Source organism: Pantherophis guttatus, chromosome 9, assembly GCF_059756535.1.
Source record: "Pantherophis guttatus breed Tessera chromosome 9, ASM5975653v1, whole genome shotgun sequence".
NCBI classification, from domain to species: Eukaryota; Metazoa; Chordata; class Lepidosauria; order Squamata; family Colubridae; genus Pantherophis; species Pantherophis guttatus.
Genome location: NC_142071.1, coordinates 7,142,501 through 7,169,253, shown reverse-complemented (window position 1 = coordinate 7,169,253; position 26,753 = coordinate 7,142,501). Strand labels below are relative to the sequence as shown.

General features: G+C 41.1%; 1 protein-coding gene across 2 annotated transcripts in view; it reads right to left on the bottom strand.

Moving 5' to 3' along the window:
* Positions 1-4,813: 4,813 nt before the first annotated feature.
* Positions 4,814-26,753, bottom strand: part of CHMP7 (charged multivesicular body protein 7) — a 24,644-nt gene continuing 2,704 nt past the window's right edge. The window contains exons 2-10 of one of the 2 annotated variants that reach the window (XM_034436819.3): positions 25,560-25,734; positions 16,447-16,632; positions 15,142-15,275; positions 14,502-14,550; positions 13,954-14,073; positions 12,794-12,892; positions 11,110-11,170; positions 9,473-9,652; positions 4,814-7,046 (exon numbers count right to left, since the gene is read on the bottom strand). In XM_034436819.3, the coding sequence (XP_034292710.1) occupies positions 6,982-7,046; positions 9,473-9,652; positions 11,110-11,170; positions 12,794-12,892; positions 13,954-14,073; positions 14,502-14,550; positions 15,142-15,275; positions 16,447-16,632; positions 25,560-25,734 (1,069 nt within the window). In that variant the 3' untranslated portion in view covers positions 4,814-6,981. The remainder of the gene's footprint in view (positions 7,047-9,472; positions 9,653-11,109; positions 11,171-12,793; positions 12,893-13,953; positions 14,074-14,501; positions 14,551-15,141; positions 15,276-16,446; positions 16,633-25,559; positions 25,735-26,753) is intronic. The other variant, XM_060693495.2, reaches the window with a different exon arrangement.

Sequence of the window (26,753 nt, the reverse complement as noted above, 5' to 3'; positions counted from 1 at the left end):
TTTTCTCTCTCTCCTTTCTAGCCAGTATTCTACCTCCATTGCCCATCTGCATCTCACCCTGCTTTTCTACTTGGCATTTCAGATAAAAAGCTTTCAAGTTTAATTGGCTCCTACGCTTGTTGTGAAACCCAACCAAATTATCTTTGCTGTTGTGGTTCTTTATAAGCAGTGGCATACTGTAACTTATCACCAGCTAATATAAAAGCACAATGTCTTATAGTACATACACAGTGTGCCCCTTGATCGCTTCTAATCAAACAGTTCTTTTTAAGTACTTTTTAAATATCAGGATACTTTGCTAAAGAAAGCATCTTTGGCGAAGCCAATGAGGATTTAGAAACAATGCCTCTGTCCAACTACTGCCAAGATGAGGGAAAGCTATAATTTTTCTCTCGCTGTAGTTTTCTTTGTCTTCTACGACAAAAATATACACTTTTTACAACAAACAAGAAAAGACCACAACAGCTTCCTAGATTATTTTTCACTCAAAGCCTAATTATTGACTCTTCTCGGGAACCGTTTGTCGAAATCAGCATGAGGTTCAAATGACTAAATCAATAACCAGATTAAAATTAATGACTAAAGCAATACTTGTAATTGCTTTGGATGAGAGGACTTAACCTGGATGAATGGCTTTATTACTGAATCTGGATCTAGGGGGTAAAGTTAAGAAAAAAAAAGAAAGGTCCAAATTCCTGCTTTAAAAAATGGAGTCTATCAAATGTTCTTTTGGCTATTGACTCTCTCTGAACCCAATTTAGCTTCTTAAGATTGATGCATGTTAAAATGAGGCACGGTAAAGTCTCGTTATCACATTACACTTTGAATGACTTCACAGTATAAATCTTTCGCCTTTTAAAAATTCATTTAGAGGGCTGTGAAAATATCTACAGCCCCCTCACATCCTGGACATAAATTGTTTCAACTCCTACCCTCAAAACGACGCTATAGAGCACTGCACACCAGAACAACTAGACACAAAAACAGGTTTTTCCCGAATGCCATCGCTCTGCTAAACAAATAATTCCCTCAACACTGTCAAACTATTCACTAAGTCTGCACTACAATTACTATTAATCTTCTCATCGTTCCCACCACCCATCTCCTCCCACTTATGGCTATACCCGTGTTGCTTGAATCTTTACAACTTATATTCTTTTGTTTCCTAGTATGATTTGATTGCTTATTAGTATCCTACGACTATCACTAAGTGTTGTATCTTATGATTCTTGACAAATATATTTTATTTTTTCTTTTGTGTACACTGCGAGCATATGCACCAAAGACAAATTCCTTGTGTGTCCAATCACACTTGGCCAATAAAGAATTCTATTTGCGTGCTAATTTCATATTGGAGATGAGGAAAACTGCAGTGGGAGAATGGCTTCGTCAGAATGTCCATCTGTATTATTATTTCAAATTGTATAGCTACTCATTCTCATAATTTTGGCTCTCAGTGGCACACATGGGGTTAAAAATCAACCAAAAGAACACAGTAGTAAAGATATTAATGCCAGCTAAAGACAAACCCAACATCCATTATATAAACCACACCCACAGGTTCACCTAATTTCCAAATACAATGCTCCAAAATCCTAGCAGATCAGATTCATGCATTTCAGGCAGCTTGGTGTTCTAAAAGGCAGATGCCACCTAAGATAATTTTGGAAAAGGGGCAGGATAAACACTTGAAGAACTGGCTTGTATGAATAATTGCTGAGGAATGTACAAATTTCTAAGTGGCTCAGTGGCTAAGACACTGAGCTTGTCGATCACAAAGGTCGGCAGTTCGGCGGTTCAAATCCCTAGTATAGATCGTCTACGTGAGCAGGGGGTTGGACTAGATGACCTCCAAGGTCCCTTCCAACTCTGTTACTGTTAAACCCAAAGAGAACTGGAATTTTGGTGCAGTAAAAGAACCCAATAATAGTAGCTTTCTCTATTTTGGACACACTGATCTGGACAAGCAATACTAGAAAAAGGAATGATCTGCTCTAAATCAAGGAACTGGATGCTTAAGCAAATGAAGGAAATTAAATTCATCTGTCCTCAGACTATTTTTTCTGCATAAGAACTGATGAGTCCCAATGCTAATATTATGCTGATTTACAACATACTTTTAAGTCTTCCTCCAATATGTTAACTAGAATTGCTCCCTGCTAAGCAGAAAAATATCTTGGAGAAGCGTTCACTGTGGAGCTTCATATTTTATACTTTGGCATTAGAAAAATTAAGCAAATATATGAAAGTTCTTCATTCATATGGTTCAAGAAATTCAAGCATCCAAAAAAGCCTGCAAAATGCTGCAGACTCCAAGCTCACCCTTTCAACCTACCTGCTCTCCCAAGCATTGTCAATGATCTCCTTAGTATCTTCTAGTCTGGCAGCGTAATTGTTTCTTTAGGCAAATATTTTAAAATCCAAACTCCCCAAAACGTGCCTGTTAATTCCCAGGAAAATAAGAATGTTTGCTTTCATTTAAAGCACCAAGTTAGAATCATTTTGGTACAAATTCTGGAGAAGCATTAAACAAAGCATTAAACCCTTGAACGCTACTGGCAACATATGTACCCAGTGTAACATAAAACACCCTTATTTTTCCCCTGGTATCCAATTGCCACTAGCACAACATTTAAACTTGCAATTAATCTTTAATCTCTTCTGCTCTCTCTTCTAAAAAAATAAATAAATCGTATTCTTTACATAAATGGCCCTCTTTTAGTAACTAGGACTTTATAATTTCTTTTTCTTCATTCGGTCTTGATTACATTCGCATTTAGGGCTGGAGCGTGAAAATTGCAGACCACTTCAGCAAGGCACAAATTGTTCAGTATTAATCACTGAATGCCTCTTCCAGTCTTTCTGAAGTAGCAAATCTTTTAGCTCCAAATGCAGTAGAGACCGACATAATAAGACCTCTTACACAGATGATTAAGGGGAGTGGGGCAGTGGTGGGTTGCCCCCGGTTCGGACCCGTTCGCAAGAACCGGTAGTAAAACTGGCGGGAGGGGCCACCCACTGACGCTGGCGTCATCAGGAACGCACACGCAGCCCCGTTGCAAGCCGGTAGTAAAGATAAGTACAGCCCAGCCCTGGAGTGGGAGTTCCTCTCCTGCAAGTTGGATTGAACATTAAGGTAAAGGTAAAGGTTCCCCTCGCACATATGTGTAGTCGTTCCCGACTCTAAGGGGCGGTGCTCACCTCCGTTTCAAAGCCGAAGAGCCAGCGCTGTCCGAAGACGTCTCCGTGGTCATGTGGCCAGCATGACTCAAAGGCGCACAGAACACTGTTACCTTCCCACCAAAGGTGGTCCCTATTTTTCTACTTGCATTTTTTTTTACGTGCTTTCGAACTGCTAGGCTGGCAGAAGCTGGGACAAGTAATGGGAGCTCACTCCGTTATGCAGCACTAGGGATTCGAACTGCTGAACTGCTGACCTTTCGATCGACAAGCCCAGCGTCTTAGCCACTGAGCCACCGCGTCCCCTGGATTGAACATTATTGTCTTCCCCCCCAATTCTACCATTTGAAAGTAGAGAGAAAATAACCTTGTATTATCCCTTCGTAGCTATTTATTACAAACGTTAACTCGGAGTATAAATAAATCCCTTGGAGGCAGCAGTATAGGTAGTCCTCAACTTACAACAGTTTTAAGTTACAACGGTTCTGAAAAAAAGTGACTTATGTCCATTTTTCATACTTACGACCATTGCGGCATCCCCGTGATCACGTGACCAAAATTCGGACGCTTGGCAACTGGCATGTATTTATGACGGTCGCAGTGTGTGAACCTCTTTTGTAACCTTCTGCCAAGCCAAGTCAATGAAGAAGCCAGATTCATTTAACAACCCGTGTGACTAACTTAACAACTGCAGTGATTCGCTTAACAACGGTGGCAAAAAAGGTCGTAAAATGGGGCAAAGCTCACTTAGCAACTGTCTCACTTAACAACAACAGAAATTTTATGCTCCACTGTGATCATAAGTTAAGGTCCACCTAAATAAGTAGCTAATGGGTTGGCAGCACAAATTCAGCTTCCTCGTAGGTTGACATTTCATAGTTAAAAAAGCTATTATTTTTTTTTGAACAGTTGGGTCTTGAATCTATAAAGATTAAAAGCATGTCAGCATGTACATATCCAAAGTAACGACACCCAGGCGGGTGGGCGGAGCTTTGCTCCGCCATCACTACCGGATCGCCAAACCAACCGCGACGATTGCTACTGGATCGTTGGATCCGGTCCGAACCGGGAGCATTTCACCCCTGCTCCAAATCCAGATTTCCATTAGATAATCACATTTATTTCTCAAAATATAGAATGTGAATAGGGTTGCAGCATAACTGTTTTGCCAACGGCAAAGAATAGATAGTCCATTCTACGCGGGGAATGTCTGCGTAGTTAATCTCAGATGAAGTACCGAAACCGAACAAGTACAGAAAGCAAAGAATCAAAATTGATTTTGCTAGACGAATGAGCAATGAAACTTATTAAGCTGCTGTGCTCAAATCAGTGGAATGAGGGGTCTCTGGTGCGGAAGGTGCAGCGGAGTTCAAATGGCCTGCCGATGCGATGCTCAAATAAGACAAAATGTAAGAAGGAATTCTAATCAGAGCCAGAGAACAAGATGCCTTTACAAAGCAAGTGAAATTTTGGATGTGAATACAATCCCTGTATAGATTATTAAATAGCCGTTGTTTAGGCTTTGCTTGAGGTCCAGCAGGAGTTCTCACTCGGAAAAACCAAAATTTGAAGGAGTAATAATGAGTTAATTGAATATTGTTATATGGAATGATAAGAGGACTAAACTCCAGAAGTCTTTTCACTCCTTTATTGTATTGTTTGGAAAAAAAAGAATAATAATAAAGGCGTGGGGGGGAGGGACATTTTCCCTCCCTCTCCTTTCTAAACCAATCAAGCACAATGCCCTTAAAGTAAGGTAAACACCATCCTTGAATTTTGTTTAAACATGTGGCATACGATTCACCGGCGTGGGGGGGGCAGAAGAAAATATGTTTTGTAGTGAACTTTGGGGACATGCCCTGACACGGATTTACAATTGTCCGTTTTTTCCAATTTTAGCAGATGTCTTCCTTGACAAAATGCCTCCCATCACACAGTCTAAATCAAAGCTAGCTTCAGAGAACAAAAGCAAAAACAATTCTCAAAAGAGTTTATGAACAGCAGAAATTTGTTCATCTCTTTTCCCCCCCCCCAACCCCATTCCCCCAAAAATTATTCCGGCAGGTGCCGATACACAAGTCAATCACCAGCTTTGCTTCAGTCAGTTTCTGTGGGCAGTTTCTGCTGCTGGTTTCTATATTGTCATTAAAATAATAATAATAATAATAATAATAATAATAATAATAATAATAATAATAATAATAATAATAATAATAATAATAAACTTCTGCCCTGATGTACACAGAGGGGCTTTCTCAGGAAGTTTTCTGAAAAAAGAGAGACGATCATTGCAAGCCATCTCTGGCAGGTCTAAGCCTGATTTGATTCAGCAGCTCTTCCATCATTTTAAATTAATGTCTCGAGATGTCGGGAAATGGCAACGTTCTCCACCATGATTATGAATGGCGCTGGGACAGCGATCCAAATCCCTGCCATTGTTTAAACCTTATTCCAGGACGTGTGACTGAAGACCCTCTTAGACATTAAGAGGTTAGGTTAACCAACCCCTCTGTGCATTTCTGATTCAAGAGAATAACTTAAAATCTCCTAGTTGCTTAAATCTCCTAGTACAGTGATGGGGAGCCTATGGCACGCGTGGCCAAAGTGGCACGTGAAGCCATGTCGCTCAGCACACGCAGCCTTGCCTGTTTGTCTTCCGGGTTTCTGGCACGCATGTGCGTGGGACTATCAGCTGTCCTTCGTGTGCATGGCAGTGCTGAAAACCAGTGTACGCATGCATGCCTGCCAGCTGATTGTTGGGTGCGTATGTGTGCCAGAACCTGGAAGTTCGGCTTTTCCGGAGCACGATCCCTTTGCGTGTGCGACAGTGCTGAAAACCGGCATATGCATGCGCCCCAGCCAGCTGATCATCAGGCGCGCAGGCGCGCTAGAACCTGGAAGTTCAGCTTTCCCGGAGAGCGGCCCCGACGAGCACACACGCACACGCATATTTCCGCGCGATCTTTTCGGCACTTGGTGCCAAAAAGGTTCGCCATCACTTGTCCTAGTAAATCTCCTAGTGAAGAGAGTTCTTCCTAACAAGAAGGCAATGTGAATGGCTGTCTTTGCAGATAAACTGAACATGTCTTAAACATCATCTTCAAGCAGCAGCAACAAGAATAACGGCCTCATGTTGAAAAGCTCTGCCAGTTCCTTTAAGGCGAAGTCAGTCTTGAAGTAAGCTGAATTTTGCGTCGGCAGATGCTTCATACCTGTGTAACAAAACAAACTCTAAAACTGTCAAGACCTCAACCTAGGTTATCCACAACCGTGCAAATACAAAGAAGAAATATAGAAAAATCATCCATGTATATATATATGTGTCTACTTGCTGCCAAGCGCAGTGCGCTGCTATCAAAGTCAGCATCTAGCGCATCCACTAAACGTTTTGCGCAACTGCACAAAACAGTGGGATGCCAGACAGAGTGTGACTTCATTGCCTTTCAAGTTATCGCAAGGTGGGAGTTCCGTGAAGTGGCAAAGAAACCCTCAGAATGTGTGGAACAACGTTAGGCTCAGCAAGGCGCCAACTTGCCAGAGAACGAGCAACCGTGAGTGGCAATACAGGTGAGCAAATCAACCGAAGAGACACTGTGTTAATTTGGCACTGGGGGAAAAAAAAGATGACAACAGAGCAATTTTCTGTGGAAAGGATTGGATTGTCGTGGCAGAGTTTCCTGCCTGTTAGAAAAGTGCAGTCTAACAAGAGTTAATAAGACTCATGTTCCAACAAGTTATTTTCGGAATTATGATCAGCAAAGTTAAAGACAACTTCACAGCACAAAGCGGGATGTTGAGTCATTAAAGATGCAGCTCCAGAACTCTTTGGCGATCAGAGGCCTTCCGATCAGTCTTTTGTGCCAATTCTGTGATTGATGTAAACGCACACGTACACACACCCAGAAAAGAAAGAAAAAAGAAATGTGGTCAAGCACACTTTCAAACAGTACAGAGAAACAAATAAATTATCATCTGATGCATTTCTTTGTTACTAGAGCCTCCAGCATCTGTTAAAAATTGGATTACCTATTATTTTTTACTGCTGTTCTATAATGCATGATGTACACGTATATCTATATAGCTTTGTAAAAATAAATAATAGCCGTTTGCTAGATGGCTGCATTTGTTAAAGGGATCTTTTGAGGGCAAATGGAAGAACTACTCAGAAGCTTCTTCTGCATGTACATTTTCCATAAAAGTCTACGGATAAAACTTTTTTGCACCACCATCCAAGAAACAGTAAAATCCTGTTGTGTGCTATTACTTATTTTCACATCTCAGTGAAGGGTTAAAATTTAAGAAGCCTTTTGCAGAGATCAGACTACTTATGCTTAGAGAGGCAGTGGGATGGCTTGTGGCAAAGAAACTAGAAAAATTGGTAAGACCAGCTAAACACAGAGGATACTAATAATGGTTGAAAAGCAATATAGGAAGCGGAACATAGAAACACCTAAACACAGGACTAAAACCAAACAACAAACAAGACTAACCGAGAGTTAAGCCCACTCTCCAATTAATATTAACTAATATCATCCTAGCCAAACAATTCAATGCAATCAGGTTCTTTTTATTAACTACAAAACAGTTGGTCTGTTTTTATCAAAATTGTGTTTAGGTATTTCTATGTTCCGCTTCCTATATTGCTTTTCAACCGTTATTGTATGTTAATTTTATTGTAAATATTTAATAAAGACTACTTTAAAAACAAAACAAAACACAGAGGATACTAAACCAGTTCAGATTCAAGCGTGTTTAATCATTAGCCCAGTAGAAAACCTTTTCAAAGGGAGATTTTGGCCCCAGCACAAGATCTACCCTATTGATTCTTAACCTTAGCAACATTAAGACGTGTGGATATGCTGGCTAGGAAATTCTGGGAATCGAAGTCGACACGCCTTAAAGTTGCTAAGATTGAGAAACCCTGATCTACCCAAATAAGGGTATCATTAGCCCAGAAGAAAACCTTAAGATCTGTGAGAAGAAGCTCTTTAAGAAACCGAGTAACATTATAGGAAGTTGCTGAAGAGAGCGCTTTGCTTACAGATGGTCCTTGACTTACAACCATTCGTTTAGCATCTGTTCAAAGGTACAATGGCAGTGAAAAAGGTGACTTACCACTGGTCCTCAGACTTACGACCACAGCAGCATCCCCCCACCCCAAGTCACATGATCAAAATTCAGGTGATTGGCACCCAGCATGTTTTTACAATGGTTGTGATAGTCACCTGATTGCCACTTGCAACTTTCCTAGCCAGCTTTCCACAAGCCAAGTCAATTCGCTTAACAACTGTGTGATTCACTTAATGACCACAATGATTTACAGATGAACAGAGTTGGAAGGGACCTTGTAGGTCATCTAGTCCAACCCCCCCGTCCAAGCAGGAGACTCTACACCATTTCTGACCAAGGCAGTCCAATTTCTTGTTGAAAGCTTCCAGCGATGAAGCTCCCACAACTTCCGAAGGCAACTTTTGTTCCATTGGTTGATTGCTCTCTGTCAGAAAATGTCCTCTTATTTCCAAGTTGAATATCTCCTTGTTCAGTTTCCATCCATTATTCCTTGTCTGGCCTTCAGGTGCTTTGGAAAATAGCTTGACCCCCTTCCTCCTCTCCGTGGCAGCCCCTCAAATATTGGAAGATGCTCTCCTGTCTCCCCTGGTCCTTCTCTTCACTAGACTAGCCATGCCCAGTTCCTGCAACTGTTCATCGTATGTTTTAGCCTCCAGTCCCCTCATCATCCTGGTTGCTCTTCTCTGCACTCTTTCTAGAGTCTCAACATCTTTTTTATAGTGTGGTGACCAAAACTGGATGCAGCATTCTAGGTGTGGTCTTACTAAGGCTTTATAGAGTGGTCTTAGTACCTCCCTTGATCTTAATTGTATCCCTCTGTTAATGCAATTTAGGATTGTGTTGGCTTTTTTGGCTGCCACTGCATACTTCTGGCTCATATTTAACCGGTTGTCCACTAAGACTCCAAGATCCCTTTCACAGTTACTGCTATTAAGCCTGGTTTCACCCAGTCTATATGTGTGCTTTTGGTTTTTCTTGCCTAAGTGAAAGACTTTTCTCTATATTGAATTTCCTTTTGGTAGATAGGGCCCAGTGTTCAAGTCTGTCAAGATCCATCTGGATCTTGAGCCTATCTTCTAGCTATTCCTGCCAGCTTAATATCATCATTTACTTAACAATAAAAAAACAAAACTGGGCATAAGTCATGTAACAACTGCCTTGCTTAGGGATGGAAATTCTGGCCTCCATTAGATACAGGAAAACTGTACAAGATAAAGCTCACCTCCATCTGAATAAGTGAGCTTCTCCAGCTCAGCTTCAAGCTCAGCATCTGTGAAGCTGGGAAGTCCTACAGAAGCTGGAGACAGTGGCTTTGGTGGAACAGAAGGCAGGGATGACTGTCTTTTTGGAGGGTCCAGGAGAAGATTGTCCAATTCTCTTTCAAGTTCCTCTGTATCAGCTTCTAAGGTAAGAGAACAAATGAATTGATCTCGGTCTTATAGGCATTTATTCACAATGTAACAAGTGTTTGTACATAGGACTGAAAAAATGTAAAAAGAGGTAAACTCAGTATGGAAGCTGAGCTTCGGAGTACAAAAATGCACAACATACAATCTTAAATCCTACATGAGAGCAAGAACCTGAAACAAGTGTTCTCATTCTTTTACAGTTGTGACAGTGGTGTTAATGCAAACCTTGGTTGTGGTTATTTTTCAGCTTCCACATAGTTGTGGAAAAAATTTCCCCACTGATCTACCGTAATATGCAATACACGTTCAGATCTGGTACAAAGAATCACTCAAAATTGTCTTCTGGGGCTTCCTCATGCAAAGATAATCAACCCGTATCTGACCACACAATCTAAACTCATCTGAAGCAAAAATCCTGAAGCATGTAATTCATATTTAATAGAAGCACTTTTCAACCATCATTCTTATAGGCAATTAATACATGTGCAGAAGCCATTACAAATACAATTAGGTCATGGACAATCACAGAAAGTAGAGGAATCACGATCATTAAAGCAAATATAATATTATTTAAACCAAACAATTTTTTTTTCTAATAAAGATGGTATTACTTTATGGATAAACTACTGGATTCTGCATGGAAGCAGTAAGTGGGACTCTGCCAGCCACGGATTGGATTGTTCCTACTTGCTCTACCAACAGATTTTGTCAGAAAAAGGGAAGTTTATTCTGATTAAAAGTCTGAACTGATTGTTTACAGAAGGTTTTAAAAATCACGCCAAAGGTTGCAGACAACCTTAAAGAATAAATGTCCTAGATAAATACTTCACAATCACAAATTCAACTCATCTGGGGAATGAGATAGACATTAACACAGCAGGCACAAATAATCCATTTGACAAAAGAAATTGCTTATCTAATAATTAACTGCCACTTAATGAATATTCTGAGAACAAGGTTAAAAACTTCATCCATAACTTTAATTTAACCCACACCACATGTGGACATTTACAGATAATATTGAAAAGGAATTTCCAGAGATCAGGAGAGTGATATGTAAACCTGAGAGTAAAGGACATAATTATTAGATAAGAGGGAAAATGTGTGACTAACTAGGGACTTTTAGTCAAGAGTTCAGTAGTTCATATGCATTACAACTGGAAACAGGACATATGCCTATAACCTATAGTGGAAGCTATAAAAAATAACCTGTTACTGGCAGAATCAATTCCTTTCTTTAATGAATCTGTTTTAAATGCTGTAGAGCAATGTTTTTCAAATTTGCAACTTTAAGACCCTAAAGTTGCCACATTTGAAAAACACTATAGAGAGCAATTGTAACTTTAGGAAAACCACATTTCCCATGTGTGGCTGTTACGGAGAAAGTTGAATCGGAAGAGTACATGAGAGAGATGGATCAGAAGACCACATGAAGCATGTTTTGACTCACCTGAGCCGTTGATCGCCACACCTGCTAAAGTTTGAGCTACTTCATCCTGGGTATCGCAGAGCTGTGGGAGAAGCGGAAATGTTAATTACAGATATGTAATTAATGTACAGCCTGGAGGACAGAAGGGAAAGGGGGGACATGATGAAACCTTTAAACATATTAAGAGTGTGAATAAGGTTCTAGACGACAGTATTTTCAATATTCAGCAAACATCAAGAACACAGGGGCATAACCTCAAACTGACAGGAGGAAAGTTCAAAATACTTTCACTCTAGAAAGTATTAAAAGTAAAGGTTCCCCTCGCACATGCGTGATAGTTGTTACTGACTTTAGGGGCCGGTGCTCATTCCGTTTCAAAGCCGAGGAGCCAGCACTGTCCGAAGACGTCTCCGTGGTCATGTGGCCGGTATGACTCAACGCCAAAGGCGCACGGAACGCTGTTACCTTCCCACCAAAGGTGGTCCCTATTTTTCTACTTGCATTTTTTAAGTGCTTTTGAACTGCTAGGTTGGCAGAAGCTGGGACAAGTAATGGGGGAGCTCACCCCATTACGTGGCACTAGGGATTCGAACTGCTGAACTTTCGATCGACAAGCTCAGCATCTTAGCCACTGAGCCACCATGTCCCTTCTAGAAAGTATTCCTTCACAGAAAGAGCAGTGGAAGCTGGGAACCAACTTCCAGCAGAGTTGGTGGGTCAATCATCAAAACTCAGTTTAAACATACTTGGGATAAACACGCCCATCATACGACAAAAACTACCATATTTTTCAGAGTATAAAACGCACCTTTTTCCCAAAAAAAAGAGGGTGAAAATCTGGGTGCGTCTTATACTCCGAATGTAGCCCCACTCAGCTTCTCAAAGGAGGTTTCAGAGGCTGAAAAGAAGCATCAGAAGCGAAGCTTCAGAAAAGAAGCCCCCAAACAGACCTTCAGAGGCTTTTTTTCTGAAGCTATTTGGAGGCTTTCAGAGGTAGGAAAAAAAGTTGTTTCTGAAACAGAGTTTCAGAAGTTTCAGAGGCAGAAAAAAAAGCAAGGCACAGAGCTCACAACCAAGGAACCTGTTGCTAAAATTCACCTCTGGGAACAGCTGATTGGGGGTATTCCAGGTAATCCACCTGCTAATCAGCTTTTTTCTTATTTTCCTCCCTAAAAACTAAGGTGCGTTTTATACTCTGAAAAATACGGTAATTAAATATAGAAATAAATAAATAATCAAAGGGCAGACTTGATGGACTGCTAGGTCTTTTCCTATTGTCAGTTTTCTATGTTTCTATATGATGTTTTTATTTTACTCATGTATGTCACCTTTGAGTGAACAGTAGAGCTAGTCCACGACTTACAACCACAGTCGAGCCCAAAATTTCTGTTGTTAAGTGGGACATTTAAGTGAGTTTTGCCCCATTTTATAATCTTCTTTGCCACCGTTGTTAAGTGAACCACTGCAATTGATAAGTTAGTCGTTAAGTGAATTGACTTCACCCTTGACTTTGCTTGTCAGAAGGGGGGAATCACAGCAACGGTCATAAATATGAACCTTTGCCAAGCATCTGAATTTTGATCATGGGGATGCTGCAAAGGTCGTAACTCTGAAAAGTCATTTTTTTCAGTGCCATTGTAACTTGGAACGGTTGCTAAATGAACGGTTGTAAGTCGAGGTCTACCTGTACCTGCTTCTTACATACCTCTTGAATCTGATCCACGAGGCTCTCTGCCTTTTCCACAGTTACATCTTTCATGGACAACTTCAGAGCTCCAAGTCCAGCCTGGTAAGCATTAAATACCTTTGGGGCAAGAGAGAAATCAAGCTTATTTTTTTATAGCATCTTGACCGGATGACTGAAGATTTTAGATTCCCTTTACAACAGTTCCAAGGTGTGTTAAGATAAAGATTAAACAGTATGACTCACAAAACAGCACTGTGCCATAAAAAAACCCAAATGTGTATGAATTAGCTGCCGAGATGCGAAATCCAATGCATACCGTATTTTTCGGTCTATAAGACACACTTCCTCCCTCCCCCCCCACCGCAAAAAAAGTGGGTGGAAATATCTGTGCATCTTATAAAGCGAACGTTGCTGAAGCCCCGCCCACCCACCGGCCCCCACCCTTCGGCCTCTGCCTTCCAGCAATTTGCCTCCTTGCAGCAAACAGCAAACAGCCTGGTCAGCTTCAGCACAGCCTGATTTAGCACAAGCAGCTGATTGGTTGTTGGAATACCGCCGATCAGCTGTTCCAGGCTGTGGGGATCGCCGCCACTCATCACCGCCTCCGCGTGCCCCGTTTTCGGCCTCCATGTGCTCCATTTTCAGCCTCTTTGTGCTCCATTTTCGGCCCATTCCAGATGGCGGGGATCGCTGGAACAGGTTGAAAACAGGATGCATGGAGGCCGAAAATGGGGCTCGTGGAGGTGGCGATAGGTGACGGCGATGGACAGCGACGATCCCTGCAGCCTGGAACAGTTGATTGGCGGGAGGTCGATCCAACCGCCAATCAGCTGCTTGTGCTAAATCAGGCTGTGCTGAAGCTGACCAGGCTGTTTGCTGCAAGGAGGCAAATTGCTGGGAGGCAGAGGCAGATTTTTTTATTCTTGTTTTGCTCCCCAAAAGCTAGGTGCGTCTTATGGTCCAGAGCACCTTATAGTGTGAAAAATATGGTATATTGTAAAAGGAAAGCAGAAAAGAAGAGGAGTTATTCCTTTTTTGTGGGACAATCAAAGTGAGATCCTGAGTGGATAAGTTAACAGCGCTCCTGAAAGGAAAAAATACAAAAGCGTAATAAAAATAAATAAAGCGTAATAAATAAATAAACTCCCCAAAATAAATGTTAGGCAACGAAGAAATACCATTTGATCTGTCTGAGAGGCATATATCCGATCTAGGATGCCTTGCACCACGTCCAACTTGGAATGAAGCTCTGCAATGCGTCTTTCTACTCTTTTTCTGGACTTCAAAGATCTCAGAGCCTAAGAACAGAAAAAGCAGACTTTATTCAAAAAGTAGGAAAAACCTGGAAAACGAGACTGGGCAAAGTGGTGCTGGGTTGGTCAGATAAGAGACAGCATAGCCCACAACTGCATTGTGGGCAGGGCAAGCAGCTCAGGAAGGAACCCTCCCTAAGTTATCGGGATGTAAACGTGACAGTGAGAGGAATGTGACTTTGCACTTAGAAGATTCTGTTAATGTAGCTTTGCAATCGAATAGAATTAGTTTATCTACCAGGTAAGTCTGACCAAAGGTCTTTGCACATCTGTGTAAATAACACCCGAACTCACCCACTGTCTTATCAGGCTCTAAAAAGTCATGACCACAAGTTTGGAAATCTGCAAAAGGGCAGTTTGGAGATGAACATACTGATTGAGGTACCATGTACCTGACTTCCATCAATACCTACCTGTTGCTTCTTCCCAGCTTTGCAGGCACTCCGAGCTTCCTCTTTACATCTGAAAAAGCAAGAGATGAGCTTTTCCATTTTTCAGATGAGGAATAGCTACAATCCCATTATTCTCTCTGTACCTTCAACCCAGTGGTGGAATTCAAATTTCTTTACTACCGGTTCTATGGGCGTGGCAGGGGAAGGATACTGCAAAATCCCCAATCCTTCCCCACTCCTGGGGGAACGATACTGCAAAATCCCCATTCCCTCCCCACTCCTGGGGGAAGGATATTGCAAAATCTCCATTCCCACCCCACTCTGGGGCCAGCCAGAGGTGGTATTTGCTGGCTCTCCAAACTACTCAAAATTTCCGCTACTGGTTCTCCAGAACCTGTCAGAACCTGCTGGGTTTCACCCCTGCTTCAACCCAGTTCACTATAGCTACAAGGCAAGTACAAATACACTTTTATTCTCATTTTTTGGCCTGTATTATTCAATGATCAATTGAACTGCTTTCATAAACCCTATGAACTGCCATAATTTGGCCCTCTTTCAGAATCAGATTTTTTTTCTCCTTAAAGAAGGCGGCTGAATAACCTCTCACTTGTGCCATAATCTGAGGTTTGTATGAAGATGAATGACACACACCCCACATTACCTCTCTACTTCCTGTGCCAGAGATTCCACTTTCTGTGACAACAGCTGTTCACTCTGCATCAACTGATAAACCCCAATGTCTACATCATTCATTGGAGAGACTTTTGCATGAAGCCCTCGGGCGAATTTCATTATCTGAAAGACAATGTTAGTATTTGATATTAAACTATGAGACTCATGGTATCATCAAGAATGGCCTTTTAATAAGACGAATAAGATGTATTATTGTTACTAATATATGGTGGCTCAGGGGTTAAAGACACTGAACTTTTCATCTGGAAAGCCGACAGCCTGAGTTCGAGACCCGAGCGCTATGTGACGGGGTGAGCTCCCGTTTACTTGCCCCAACTCCTGCCAACCTAGCAGTTCAGAAGTATGCAAAAGCGAATAAATAGGTACCACTTCGGTGGAAAGGCAACAGCGTTCTGTGCAACCTCGGCGTAGACCTGCTGGCCACATGACCACAGAAGTGTCTTCAAACAACACTGGTTCCCTCAGCTAAGAAACAGAGATGAACGCCACTTCCTAGAATCGGACATGACTAGACATTGGCCTTTACTTTCATTGTTCCCAATTTAGCTTTTAAAAATGAATTGCTCATATTTGTTAGACTTAGTCATGATTTCGATTTGGCTTCCCTCTATGGATTTGTGTAAGTGGGTGTGCACGTTCAAATCAGCCTTGACTCCTCATGACTATCTGAACTAATGCCTGCAGTTTTCTTTGCAAGATTTTTATTTATTTGTTCAACTTATTGGAAGTGGAACTGTTGCCTTCTTCATTGAGCTAGTCATTGTCTCTCAGCCCTATGGCATCCAGCTGGTCTCAAGCCTAAGGCAGGACTAGAACTCTCTCTATATAGCAGGGGTCACCAACCTTTCGGACCTCAGGGACCACTAAATTCATAATTTAAAATCCCGTGGACCACTAATATGATCTGCCTAATGACTAGCTTGGTGGGTGTGGCTAGATGGTCATGTGACTGGGTGGGTGTGGCAAATTTGATGTCACTCACATTGAGGGGCGCCTCGCCGCCCCCTACTTACCCCTCCCCTGTCAGCCACTCCTCGCCTCCCTGTCCGGGCTCCTTAGGGTCCCAACAGGAAGCAGTTGCTGAAGCTAAGCAGGCACCATGAGAAAGAGTTGGCAAAACAGCTGGCTCAGTTTAAATTGGATCTGGCCGAGAAGTTGGACTGGAGGACTACCAGGTCCCTTACAGCCCTATGATTTTTTTTTTAAAATTTTCTATGATTTCTTATAGAGATAGCATCCCTGCATGCCTGAAGCAGCCAGTTGCGTGCCATACCTTATTACCATTCTGTTCCAGGACAGTGACCCTCTTTTCCTTTTGCAATTGGAGCAGCACCAGACAAAATGTCCGTTCATCTGGACAGATGCTGGTGCATAGGGAACGCAGCTCAGACAAACCAACAATAGGATGGGATGAAAGTGTGGAATTCTGGTAGAGATTGTAGACTTCTTCTGCCTTCTCCTAAAAAAATGCAAAGACAAACAAATGCTTAATATCCAACTATGGCTAAAAAGAAAACAGACAAAACATCATTACTGGTGAGAGCATCTCACAACTATCACTTACAATAGAAGGCCTAATACAGATCACCAGAATTGTTATATGTGGCACGTATATTAAATATCTGCAGAGAAGATTGAACAGTGATTATTGTATGACAGTTCTTAAATTTTATGTTTCCAGTAGCTAACTTGCAATTGACAAAGTGAAAAAAATAGAACATGATCCATGACACAAGAGGGGGAAAAATAACATTATTTATTTTATTTATTTATTCATTGGTTCGATTTATATGCCGCCCTTTTCCGGAGACTCAGGGCGGCTTACAATGCGTTAAGCAATAGCCTTCATACTTTTGTATATACCTGCTTAGTAGGGCTTTCGCCCCCTCCCCCAAGCAATGTTCTTTTTTATACAAAATCAACTTATTGCCCCCACAATCCGGGTCCTCATTTTACCTACCTTCGAAAGGATGGAAGGCTGAGTCAACCTTGAACATTACATAAAATAACTGAGGTATATTTTTGATGCAATTTGATGCAGAGGTTAAACTCCAGATTAGAAACTGGGAGACCACGAGTTCTAGATCTTGTCCTGTTAGGTGACTTTGGTGCCAATCACGCTATCTCAGATCTAGGAAGGACGCAATAGCATATCACTTCTGAAAAAGCTTGCTAAGAAGGGACAGTCTAGGGTCTAAACAGTCACCAGAAATCAAACCTCACAAGAAATAATTTTTTATAGCAAATACCTGTAAAGCAAATATCGGTACCTGTCATTCATACCTGTAAAGTTTTTACTTGTTCATGTACTATATTATATTAGATCGTAGCAGAGGAATGTATCATGAAGTAGTTGGCACCTATTCTTAAATTATTGTTAAAGGACTACAAGAACAATGCTTGTGTATTTATCTTTATTCTTTTTTTAAAAAAAACCACTTGATTTTTTTAAGTGCTGGTCTTATACTTTTTACTTCGTGCAAGTAATTTCTTGGAGACAAATCTTGCTGGAGGATCATAAGGGGAATGTTTGATGAATAAGAAAACTAGTTATTTCTGAAACAAATACGTCTGTCAAAAATATCTCTGTTTGAAAGTTAAACATTTCCCTCCTTTATATAGATCTGCTTAATGGTGGCATTTTGGACAATATCAACTTTCCTAAAAGATCCCGTTGTCAATATCTATGCATCCATAAACTGAACAGAATAACAGAGTTGGAAGGGATCTTGGAGGTCTTCCTATCCAACCCCCTCCTCAGGCAAGAAATCCTACACCATTTCAGACAAATGGCTGTCCAATCTCTTCTTAAAAACCTCAGTGTTGGAGCACCCAAAACATATGGAGGCAAGTCATTCTGCTGATTGATTGTTCTCACTGTCAGGTAACTGTCAGATAATTTGACAACTTAATTAGATAACTATGGGTGACAATGATAGCAATATTCCAGTATTTGAGAGGTTGCCATAAAGAGGAGGGGGTCAATTTATTTTCTAAGCACCAGAGGGCAGGACAAGAAACAATGGCTGGGAACTAATCGAGGAAAAAAGCAACTTGGAATTAAGGAGAAACTTCCTAACGGTGAGGACAATTAACCAGTGGAACTGTTTGCCTTCAGAAATTGTGGGTGCTTCATCAATGGAGGTTTTTAAGAACAGAACAGACAATGATTTCTCTGAAATGGTATAGGATTTCCTGTTTGAGCAGGGGGTTGGACTAGAAGATCTCCAAGGTCCCCTCCAGTTCTATTCTGATTGATAGGTCACCTCTATGGAAGTAAGATGAACTACACTGTAGCTCTTCCTCCACTTTAGGAAAAAATTCTGCTAATTCTCAACCCAAACAATCTAAAACTAATATGTTAGGTTCTATGCATCTGTGCATTCTAGATAAGCATTGTTTACAGGCACTAGAGTTGCCTTTTTCAAAATGTGCCATTTGAACATTTAACTGATATTATAGTTCTACAGAAATCTTATTAGCAAGATATATATATGTGTGTGAAGTCTGTCCAGTATATTTGTGCAAGAAAGCATAGACTCAGACTAAAAGTACCTTGCGGGAAGAGAACGAGTGAATGCCTTGCAAGGAGCTGCATTTGCACTGTAGAAAGTTAGCACCCACCCCTCTCCTAGAAGAATGAAATATTGTGAGAAATATTAAAAAGGCAGAACAATGGAGAAACATGCTCTTCGAAAGCAGCCCCCACCTTTCTTAATAGCCCCCAGCAGATATTTTGTGCCCATTGAGAAAGACAGGGCCAGCCTATCTACAAGACAAAAGACCTTCAGCTCCAGGGTGATGGGATTAAGTCATGACCTTTCAGGACATAATAAGATTAACCCACTACCATCTAGCAGCAGAGCTCATCACATTGCACAATCTCCTAAGGACATTGCATCACCCTCCAAACCTCAACCAAACTTAGCTCAGATTTCTTCCAACAGTATGGTTTAATCTATTTCTCAAAAATTAATATATTTTTGTCTCAAAAGGTAGCCAGCACAATGGGTTGTGAGACAGCATGATCAAGATCAGACCCTCAATCTCCTAAATCAGGGGTCTCCAACCTTGGCGGCTTTAAGACTGGTGGATTTCAACTCCTAGAATTCCTCAGCCAGCTTTGCAGGGAGTTGAAGTCCACCAGTCTTAAAGCCGCCAAGGTTGGAGACCCCTGTCCTAAATAAAATAAAGATACCAAACTATCAAGAAGTAAGATAGATGAAGCCCTGGGTGCAAGGTCTTTCCTTTTACCAAATCAGCACTCCCAGATATATATTAAGCCAGGCTGTGGAGTATAAATCATCATAAATTAAGTCATAACTTCTAAGGAGAAATTTCCTGACAATTAGAACAATCCATCAGTGGGAACACAGCTTAACTACAGAAATTATTTGTGCTTTAACACTGGAGGTTTTTAAGAACAGAACAGACAATGATTTCTCTGAAATGGTATAGGATTTCCTGTTTGAGCAGGGGGTTGGACTAGAAGACCTCCGACGTCCCTTTCAACTCTGTTATTTTGTTATTCTGTTCTAGGCTATGGGGGCCTTATGTACTTTAGCCACAGGTTATTCATAGTTTTAAAATAGTTTCTGAAATGTATATAGCCAGAAATGTTTACAGAGGTTGGTTTTTTTTGTTCATTTGACATTAAAATAATTCTGAACCATAAGGCCAGGGATTAACTTTTTCCCCACAGTGGTCATTTTTTGTATATTGACTAGGTTGGCTTCAAGTGAGGCAGCAGTACTGTAGCACCTCATTAAATTAGGGGTATAGTATAGAAAAGTACATCAGTATGTTTTTTAAGCATGCTCTCTTCCTATTGGTTCCTATTTATAGAGTCATTACGCAAACACAATTAATGCAGACTATATACTCACATAAGTCGTGCCAACTGGGTCCACATATAATGCTAAAACCATAAGGCGTGGTTTATAAATTGCAGCAATTAACACATACTCCAAGCAACCATTATTTCCTACCATATGATGTGAGCCTAACTAGACAAGAGATTGAAATAGCAACAGGAATCCACAACAGACTATAAATAAAGCCCGGGATCTGATTCATTTATACAGATTTTAAAAATATCTGCCTCCAAACAACCTTGGGTAATTTACATTATAAAAAGCCAGAATAATAAAAGACACACTAGAGCAACATCAGTTAGCAAGGGTTGAAGCCACCAGAACAGCAAGAGCCTTTGTATCTCCCTTAACATCTGAAGCAGGAGAGGAGGAGGAGGAGGAGGAGGAGGAGGAGGAGGAGGAGGAGGAGCAAAGCAGACAGTATGTTTCTAGATCAGGGGTCACCAACCTTTCGGACCTCAGGGACTACTAAATTCATAATTTTAAATCCCGCGGACCACTAATATGATCTGCCTAATGACTGGCTGGGTGGGTGTGGCTAGGTGGTCATGTGACTGGATGTGCGTGGCCAACTCAATGTCACTCACATCAAGGGGTGCCTCGTCAGCCTCTACTCACCCCTCCCCTCCCAGCCCCTCCTCGCCTCCCCTCCCAGGCTCCTTAGGGACCCAACAGGAAGCAGTTGTTGGAGCTAAGCAGCCACCACAAGAAAGAGTTGGCAAGGACTCTTTAGTTATGTAAAGGGGAGTTAAAGTGCAAGAGGGAGATAGGAGTCTATAGATAGTTTGCATATGTTAGCTTATGTTTGTTAAATGCTGTATTTTGCTCTGGGAAGTCCAGGGGAAGGGGGAGGAGGAGTGGGTTGGGAGTGGGGAGGAGGGGTGGGAAAATTGTTTGTAATATAATTTTTTAAAAACTTTGTAATAAAAAAGAAAGAAAGAGTTGGCAAAACAGCTGGATCAGTTCAAATTGGATCTGACCGAGAATGAGGCTCAGCAGAAGCACCACACTGAGGACTTCAAGCAGAGGGAAGCAGAGGGAAGACCTGCGGGAGCGCAAGGCCAGATACTGGCGCCTGGAGGCTCAGCGGGCTGAGATGGTCAGCCAGTTCCAGGCCATGATGGAGTCCCACTGGAACAAGGCCCTCCGGCTTTTCACCACCAGCAGCGCTTCCCTCCAGCCTTCGCCCAAAGCCCCGCACCAGGAGACTCCAAGTCGGAATTTCTGCCCCCCCTCCGACCCACACAAAAAGACCCCGAAGGGGGAGACTCTCTGCAGCGACACAAACGTTCATTGCACGTATCCGTCCCGGGGGCCGTAGTTTGAGGACTCCTGCTTTAGTGCAATATTAAAAATGCAAATAATTTTTCTGTGGGCCACCAAAATTTTCTTGCAGGCCACCGACCTCCGGTTGGTGACCTCTGTTCTAGATAGAAACACCTATATAGAACAATATAAATCTCACAGGGAGACACCAGTACCCTATCCCAAGACCTGAGAGTAGCCAAAAGATTTCAGTGCCTTTTAGTATATCATCAAAGTGGTATGAATCTCTGGGGGCCTGCCCTGACAGAGAAGGTAGATGTCTCCAGAGTTCCAGTAGATGGCATTGTTTAACTGTGGGGACTTAAAGGACACTTACTCTGGATAACTTCATTAGGTAGGCTTGTGCTTATGTAATGGGCACATGTTATGTCTCAGACTCACAAGAAATATCGTGCCTTCAAGATTAACAAAAACACCGACACCTATCCAAACAAGCAAGTGCTTTGTGAGAAATTCTTTAGAAGTCTTCCTGAAAATACAGCAACTCAATGGCGAAGAACAACTCTTATAACTTAAGTAAATATCAAACATGTCCTATAAATTTGCAGGTTTAGCTAGTCAATATAGAATTAGCAAAACAGAAGGTACTGACAGGAAGAAGTGTTTAAAAAGTCGGGGGTTAAGTCAATGCATGGAAATGAATCTAGGAATTTGAATCCCTATTCAAGAGCTAGCTCTGAGGAGACCAGGGCAAAGCTCAAGTTAAAAGTTGGCGTTATTGCAGATACTGAAGAAGCTTTAACTGCAAAGAAGATCCAATGTCAGAATCCAGTGGTGAAATTCAATTTTTTTTACTATTGGTTCTGTGGCTTGGTGGGCGTGGTATGGCTTGGTAGGTATGGCAGGGGAAGGATACTGCAAAATCCCCATTCCTTCCCCACTCCTGAGGGAAGGCTATTGCAAAATCTCCATTTCCACCCCACTCTAGGGGAAGGATACTGCAAAATCTCCATTCCCACCCCACTTTGGGACCAGCCTGAGGTGGTATTTGCCGGTTCTCCAAACTACTCAAAATTTCTGCTACCGGTTCTCCAGAACCTGTCAGAACCTTTCTGACAGGTTTCACCCCTGTCAGGATCTAAGAATTAAACTAATTTTTAATTCATCTATTAAATTTTATCTTTTTCTTCTGCCCTTACACAGTAAGACAATACTTGTTATTCATTTCTCAACCTTAGGTGCGGAAGGCTCTGGCACAATTGTTTTGATAATTATCCTGTCTGGTCTCGGGCTCCCTGCTTCCAACCTTGCCAGCTTCATCCCTCATGCCAAAACTAAGAAGGAATCCCACATTTCATAACAAGTTTGGACAGATGGGATAAGAACAGTGGAATGAGTAATGGAATGAGGAATCTTCATTTCAATAGACATAGAATGCCCAGCGACTTCAGAGGGCACACCTACTGCAGCTGCTTAGAAACACGTTCTTAACTGCAATATGAAAAAAAAAACATGTTTTTTGCAAAACGATGCAAAACTGGAGAGAGATGGTTCTGGCATGTTAACCTATTCAATTAGACAGCATTCTGAGAGTCCACCTCAACTTTGTGCCAATCTACAAGTATAATTTAGAATCGAATAGAATTCTTTATTGGCCAAGTGTGATTGGACACACAAAGAATTTGTCTTAAGTGTATATGCTATCAGTGTACATAAGGAGAATAAAATACATTCATCAAGAATAAAAAAAGATACAACACTTAGTGATAGTCAAGGTTACTCATAAGCTATCAAATCCTAATAGGAAACAAAAACAATATAATTGAAAGATACAACATGGCTATAGTAATAAGTAAGAAGAGATAGATACTAGTAAGGAAGAGAAGAAGAATAGTAATACAGTCTTAGTAAATTATTTGACAGTGTTGTGGGAATTAATTGTTAAGCAGAGTGATGGCATTTGGGAAAAAACTGTCCTTGTGTCTAGTTTTGGTGTGCAGTGCCCTATAGAGTCTTTTTGAGGGTGGAAGTTGAAATAATTTACCGTATTTTTCGGAGTATAAGACGCACCAGAGTATAAGACGCACCTTAGTTTTTGCGGAGGAAAATAAGAAAAAAGCTGATTGATGGGTGGATCAGCCTCCCAAAATACCCCCAATCAGCTGTTTCCAGAGGTAAATTTTAGCAACAGGTTCATTCGTTGTGAGCTGTGCCTTGCTTTTTTTTTTTTTTTTTGCTTTTTTTTCTGCCATTGAAACTTCTGAAACTCTGTTTCAGAAAAAACTTTCTTTTCTGCCTCTGAAAGCCTCCAAAACAGAGCTTCAGAAAAAAATACTTTTTTTTCCTGAAATTTCTTTCAGGGGCTTTTTTTCTGAAGCTTCTTTCAGAGGCTTTTATTCTGAAGGACTATCTGTACTCTGTTCAATCTCCTTTCTTTGGTATTGGTATGTAGATTAACCTCTTCCGATCTGCTGGTTATTGTGTCATTCTCCAGATTTCTTAACATAGTTTGGTTAGAACCTTTACTGATTCTTCTTTTGTTCCTTGCAATACTATTTTAGATAAAAGCTGGTTATTGTGTCATTCTCCAAATTTGATAACATAATTTGGTTAGAATCTTTACTGATTCTTCTTTTGTTCCTTGCAATATTATTTTAGATAAAAGCCTTTCAGAGGCTTTTTTTTCCTGAAGCTTCGTTTTTGAGGTTTTTTTCTGAAGCTTCTTTCAGAGGCTTCTTTCAGCCTCTGAAATCTTCATTTGCGAGGCTGGGCGGGCTACATTTGGAGTATAAGACGCGCCCAGATTTTCACCCTCTTTTTTGGGGGGGGGGGGAACAGTGCGTCTTATACTCTGAAAAATACGGTATGTCCAGGATGTGAGGGGTCTGTAGATATTTTCACAGCCCTCGTTTTGACTCGTGCAGTATACAGGTCCTCAATGGAAGGCAGTTTGGTAGCCATTGTTTTTTCTGCAGTTCTAATTATCCTCTGAAGTCTGTGTCTGTCTTATTGGGTTGCAGAACCAAACCAGACAGTTATGGAGGTGCAGATGACAGACTCAATAATTCCTCTGTAGAACTGGATCAGCAGTTCTTTGGGCAGTTTAAGCTTTCTATGTTTGTGCAGAAAGAACATTCTTTGTTGAGCTTTTTTAAGTCCATTTAAGCTTTGTTGAGTCCATTTTAAGTCTTGAGATATGATAGAACCTAGAAACTTGAAGGACTCTACTGTTGATACTGTGTTGTCTAGTATTGTAAAAGGTGGTAGTATAGGAGGTTTTCTTCTAAAATCCACCATTTCTAGAGTTTTGAATGTATTTAGATCAAGATTGTTCTGGTTGCACCACAAGGCTAGTTGTACAACCTTCCATCTGTATGCAGATTCATCGTTGCCTTGAATGAGACCAATCACTGTTGTATCATCTGCAAACTTCAGTACTTTAACAGAGGCATCTTTTGAGATGCAGTCATTGGTGTATAGAGAGAAGTGGAGAGAGCACACAGCCCTGGGGGGCTCCTGTGCTAATTGTGCAGGTATCTGATGTGATTTTGCCTAGCTTCACCTATTTTTATTTTTAGTGAGTAAAAAGAGTCCTTGAGAGAATCTCATTAGACCTGACAACAGGAAATGAGTTGTTTCCCTCTGTTTACATAAGATATAAAATAGCATGCCACTGGAAATCCCAAATAAATATATGAATTCTTAAGACCATTCTATATAAAAAAAACCAAATCTGTGAAAAGAGGCTGTGTTTGTAGTATAGCTTGCCTGTGTGGGTCTGCCATGTGTACCGTGAATGTATCTATTGTACACTTAAGACCGTCTTAATTGCATTTCTCTGAACTGTTTGCAACCTAGTTCAAACAGATAGTATAAAAATATCAAACAATATGCAAGCAGCTAAAAAATACAGCATGGAGAAAACCCATAGTTGCAAAAGCACAGTAATACAAAAATACAGTGTGACAATCACAATAAAGAGCCACAAAACATTATCAATAGGACTATTTTTTAAAAAAATAATCGTTGGGAAACTCTTATTTAAATTACTTGGCTCCAAAAACAGCTTAGTATTAGATGGCAGGCAAGTCCTTCCAGGAAGGGATTCCAGGAACAGGGTGAGTAATGGAAAAGGAGGGAGGTCTTTTTTGAATGGGAAAGAAATCTTACCAAAAGCACCAAGACAAAACATCTGTCTCCCCAATTTATTCCCAATATCTGATCCACAAATATGAATCAACGTTACCTTGAGAATCTCCACGTAAATCAGGACCTCCTCTTCCTCCGGCATTTTGCTGTCACCTAATACGCTAGACAAAGTCCACTTCAGGGGTTTCAAAATGAAAACTCCCACACCCCAGGAGATCCAGCTACTGTCCACACTGGCCATGAAATCAGACTCTCTTTGCAGTTTGCCCCGTCTAAAGATATAAATGAAAAGTCATGCGTTTCAGAGAAGCCAAAATAAATGCTTCACACAATCTGCAAAAAGATAAACGAGGATGGTCTGCTACAATACGGCAGTTTGAAAAGCTGCATTATGGCTTAAAATGATTAGGCCACTGCTGTAAGAGAGAAAGAGATTGCCTGCCCACAGTCTCCTGAGAACCATAACTGATTGCAGGAATCCATATTTCTAATCAAAGGTTTCTTCCATTTATCAGAGAACACACATCAGCAATGAATTGCTATTTTTCCTTAATATACACGAGAATCTGAAAGGAGTGGAGAGAAAAGGTTTAATGTCGTGCAAATACTTCACTTTCATCCATGTGAAAGTGACGCATCAAAGATAATTTGCCAGGATTTTTATTTTTCCTTTTCAACTTCCATAACACAATGCCCTGCCTGCCCAAGCAAATACTACATGATTTGGGGATATTACATTTTTTCTGAATGCTGACTCAGAGTTGATTAATTTTCTTCTTCAACATATGGAACTCTTATAATCCTCTAGCACAGGGGTCTGCAACCTTAAACACTCAAAAAGCCATTTGGACCCGTTTCCCACAGAAAAGAAAGCACCGGGAGCCACAAACCCTTCCTGTGCCTGACTATTTCTTGAGCAGCCACAAAACTAGCATATGTAGTTGAATTTATTTTTATTTTTTTAATTTATATACCGCCCTTCTCCCTGAGGACTCAGGGCGGTGTACAGCCAGAATTAAAAAACATGAAATACAAATATTAAACGTTCTGTTTTTTTCTGAAACTTAACTTTTCTTGGATTTATCCATGGTTGGACTATCGGGGTTTGAAAAGCACAATAAATTGTGTGCCGGTGGGTGTCGCACATTGATGGTGTGACGCATATTTTGAGTGACAGGGAGCCACAGCAGAGGGGTGAAAGAGCCACATGCGGCTCCAGAGCCGCAGGTTGCTGACCCCTGCTCTAGCGCCTATTTTGAAACACTCGCCTCCTTCTCTAAACTTTTTTAAA